The sequence below is a fragment of the Pteropus vampyrus genome, unplaced genomic scaffold (assembly GCF_000151845.1).
Source record: "Pteropus vampyrus isolate Shadow unplaced genomic scaffold, Pvam_2.0 Scaffold23, whole genome shotgun sequence".
In the NCBI taxonomy this organism is placed as follows: Eukaryota; Metazoa; Chordata; class Mammalia; order Chiroptera; family Pteropodidae; genus Pteropus; species Pteropus vampyrus.
The window spans coordinates 10,168,345-10,172,312 of NW_011888804.1; the positions used below are offsets into that span (position 1 = coordinate 10,168,345).

General features: G+C 43.8%; 1 protein-coding gene across 1 annotated transcript in view; it reads left to right on the plus strand.

Annotated features, from left to right (window-relative positions):
• Nucleotides 1-3,962, plus strand: part of LRRC74B (leucine rich repeat containing 74B) — a 14,616-nt gene extending 10,654 nt beyond the window's left edge. The window contains exons 7-10 of the mRNA XM_011356083.2: nt 348-402; nt 797-799; nt 1,089-1,184; nt 2,670-3,962. Coding sequence (XP_011354385.1) covers nt 348-402; nt 797-799; nt 1,089-1,184; nt 2,670-2,825 — 310 coding nt within the window. The 3' untranslated portion in view covers nt 2,826-3,962. The remainder of the gene's footprint in view (nt 1-347; nt 403-796; nt 800-1,088; nt 1,185-2,669) is intronic.
• Nucleotides 3,963-3,968: the final 6 nt, after the last annotated feature.

The window sequence follows — 3,968 nt, forward strand, 5'->3', positions numbered from 1 at the left end:
AGCCCCTTGCAGCACCCCCATCCCCAGCCTGAGGCTCATTCCTCTCCCACCCCTGGAACCTAGACCTCTCTCTTAAGCTCTGGATCCACATTTCCACCTGTTGGACAGTTCCCCAGGTATCCCATAGCACGTCGGATTCTGAGTCCAACCTGAAAGCATCATCTCCCTATAAAGGCTGACTCTCAGTGTGTGTGCAGCAGGGTGGGGTGGGATGGGGAGCTCCTTCTCCTTGAGTCAGAAGCTGGGGCCCAGTGCTTGTCTTTCCCTTTTTTTCCCACATCTTCCCTCCTTCATCTCACCTCCTGAGAGTGCTCAGGCTGTCCCCTCCTTTCTCATTTCTCCTCGAGTTCTGTTGACCTGCTAGTTTCTCATCTGTGGCTCTTCCCTCTCATCTGCTACCAGGTGATCTTTCAAATCAGAAATATGCCTCTGTCCCTCCCTGCTCTAAACCCATCAGAGGTTCCCCACTGGATAAATTCGAGCTTGGTAGTGCGTCATTCACAGCATGTCATCGGGATCTGGGCTCTGTCAACCCACCCTTCCCTCCTGCCTTGAAATTTCTCTCTCATCCAAGCTGCTCAGAATTCTCCGTGCACATAGTGCAGTATTTCATCTCTTTGCTGCTGCTGCTCTTCTTGCTGAAATGCCTAGCTCTGCCTATCTCACCTGTAAAGCTGAAATCAGGTGTTTTATTACTCATCCAACCTTTACCTCCCAGATAAAATTGATGTACACTCTCTCATTGCACTTATCACATGGCGTTTTTATGATTTTTCTTTTTCTCCTCTTTCCCCAGCAGGTGAGCTCTTTCAGGGTGGGGTTATATCGTATGTCTATATCCTTGGCATGGGCACAGAGCCAGGCACTCGGTGGGTGCTCATCCAGTACCCACCCCTTTCCTCTCTTCCCCGGCCCTGCAGCCTCACCCAGGGCATTCTGCCGAATGGAGACGCCTACTGAGCTGAGACAGTGGGGCTGTCCTGAGGCACATCATCAGAGATGAGGCATCCCTCCTCCTCGTTTGTGTTGTTCTCCTGGGCTCCCTGGGATCAATTTTTCTGAGTTTTGTGTTCATGTGTATTTTCTAGGTGTCCAGGAATCCCATGAGAAGTGAAGGCTGCTTGGGTGTTCTCAAGTCTGTCCAGAATAATCCGGTGTCTGCCCTGGAGCTGCTAGATTTCTCTGTAAGAGCTTTTCATAAACCTCACCACAGCCCTGTGAAGAAGAAAGTAAGACTTAGAGAAATGAGTGCCCTGGCCACATATAGCATGGCAAAGTCTGAGTTCCACTCTCAGCCTAAATAAATGGAGGTCATGACGCTCCACTCCCACTCCTGACTGAGGGTACTACTGTGGTCTCACCTCAAACCCCCACCTGGATTTTTCATGGGCTGAGAGAGAACAAGCCGCTCAGGAGGCACAGCACTCCCTCTTCACTGATACTTGGATCCGCAGGTTCAGCACTGGCAGGGCAGCCCCCTCCCCCACCCAGCCTGCACTGCCTGCAGGTGGATTGTGGTGCTAGAAGATTCACTTGCATGGCTGTGAGAGAAATCGGGACCCCTTTTCATTCAATTTCGCCTTTTTAATATAGAAACAAATATCACTCTTCTCTAAGGCAGTTAACGTTAAGGAGAGAATCCTCAAATATATTTTTTAAAAAGTCTGATTACAAATCACGGCTTATTCTATCTTGATTTATTTCAAGCCAGACTTGAGTCAAAGCCTTTCCAGAGATGTGTTTTCACAGTTCTAGTCCTTCAGGCTTGGGACAACTGGTGGCCAATATCCTTATTCTTTCCTTCTACCTGCCTGGTTTCTATGGCTCCAAAGCCAGAGAGTAGCTTGCCATGACCATGTTCCCTCTGCTCTGAGACTTCCTGTCAGCACTGGATTCTATCATTCTAAAAAATGGAATGATATATGAAATTGTCCTACCAAAATAAATGCTTATTCAATACAATGTATTGTTATTATCAGCAGCTTTCAGTATAATGAAAATACCACAGGGTTTGGAATCAGACAGGCCTGGAACCCAGTCCTGAGCCCACAGCATGGGATCTCGGATTCTAAATTAGAGATCAACACTAATCTACATACAGTGTTCTATTTTCCTCTTCCTTAACTGTTATATTTAGTCTAATTTTAGCCCAGATTTTATCCTCAGCTTTAAGGGAAATACTTCTGAATCCTTACCTTTCTTGTAAAACCCTTCCCAGGACTCAGACTTATCTTTATGTGCAACAGGGCCTGCCACCCAAGGACATTGTGAAGGTGGGATGAGATGACAGACCCTATGGAAAGGGCTTGTGTAAAAAAGACTCAATCGGTGCTAGTTCTCTTCCCCCGAACTCCCCTTCTTCTCTTATTTTATTGAAGAACAACATTTATGCTGAAAATTACACATGCATTAAGGGCAGAGCTCAGTGAATTTTCACAAACAGGATACACCTACATAACCAGCCCCCAGACTAAGAAATAGAGCAGGCCCCTAGAAAACCCCCTCGAGCCCTTTTTCTTCTCAATTTTAACAGTTTGGGGAGTAATGGCATTTTCATCCATAGGAGAGAAGCTGTCCTAAGGAGCTTCTTTGAGACCTGTGTGTTTAAGTGAAAAAGTCGAGTTCTCAGAAAGTGATAACGTACTGTTTTGTAATGGGTTTCTCCTCAGGACATTCAAGTGAACAGAGAGTTTGATGACCTTGCTAGCTCAGTGAAGGTAATTCTTCCAGGGCTTTGCATAAAGACTGCTGCCCGCAGAGTGGAGTACAAAAAAGAGTTGCCGCCAGTCTTCAGACCGTCCCTACCAGTGTCTGCCCCTAAATGACTGTGGAGTGTGGCCTCGTGATGCCTTCTTACCATTTGACTCTGCACTGAGTCCCCATGTCAACCAGGTGGTGAGTCCTATGGAACCGATCTTCATGATGACTCAGACACCTGTACTCTCCTCTCTACCCACAACCACTGCGCTAACCTGTGCCTTTCTTTGCTCTCACTCATTCGCGTAACATGAATTCGTACTCTATGCTGCACATTGAACTGGTATGAGGTCAAAGATACCCAAACAAATCCTTGCCCTGGTGACTTATCTTGGGAGACAATTAAAATATAAGATGGTGCGCAACTGGCATTCTCAAACTCAACTTACCATAATGCAAACTGACACAACTTTTTTGGAAGGCATTCATTATGCACCAACAGCCTTAAAACTGTCTGTGTACTTTAAGCCAATGGTCTGACTAATCTGCTGTACAGAAATGCTGTTTATAATAATGGCAATAGGAAATAATCTAAAGGCCCAATAAGAAGGGATTAGTTAACTAAGATTTGGAACTCTGCAAACATTAAACGCCAGGTGCTCAAAGTACATTTAACAATTTATGAAAATGCACATGATTAATGTTAAGTAAGAAAATTAGGATAAAAAAATCACATGGTTTGTCTGGCAGTTCCTCAAAAAGTTAAACATAGAGTTACCATATAACCCGGCAAATACGTTTCTAGAGAAGTGAAAACATATGTTCACACAAAAACTTGTTGATCCACATAATAAAGTGCAAATGCTCACCAACTGATGAATGGATAAATAAAATGTGGTGCATCCATAAAATGGTACATTATTTGGCAATAAAAAGGAGTGAAATTTGGGGTGATAAAAATTTTCTAAAATTGATTGTGGTAATAGTTGCACAACTACATGAATATACTAAAAGTAATTGAATTGTATATGTTAAATAGGTGAATTGTATTGTATGTGAATTGTGTATCAATAATGACATTTAAAAAAAGAGGAGCAAAGTATTGGTACATGCTACAATATGGATGGTCCTTGAAAACAATATGTGTGCTCAGTAAAAGTCAGTCGCAAAAGTCCACATATTGTATGATTCAGTTTATATGATTATATAGAGGAGGGAAATCTGGAGGTAGAAAGCAAAGGTTGACTAGGTTCTTTTTATCATTTGGGGGA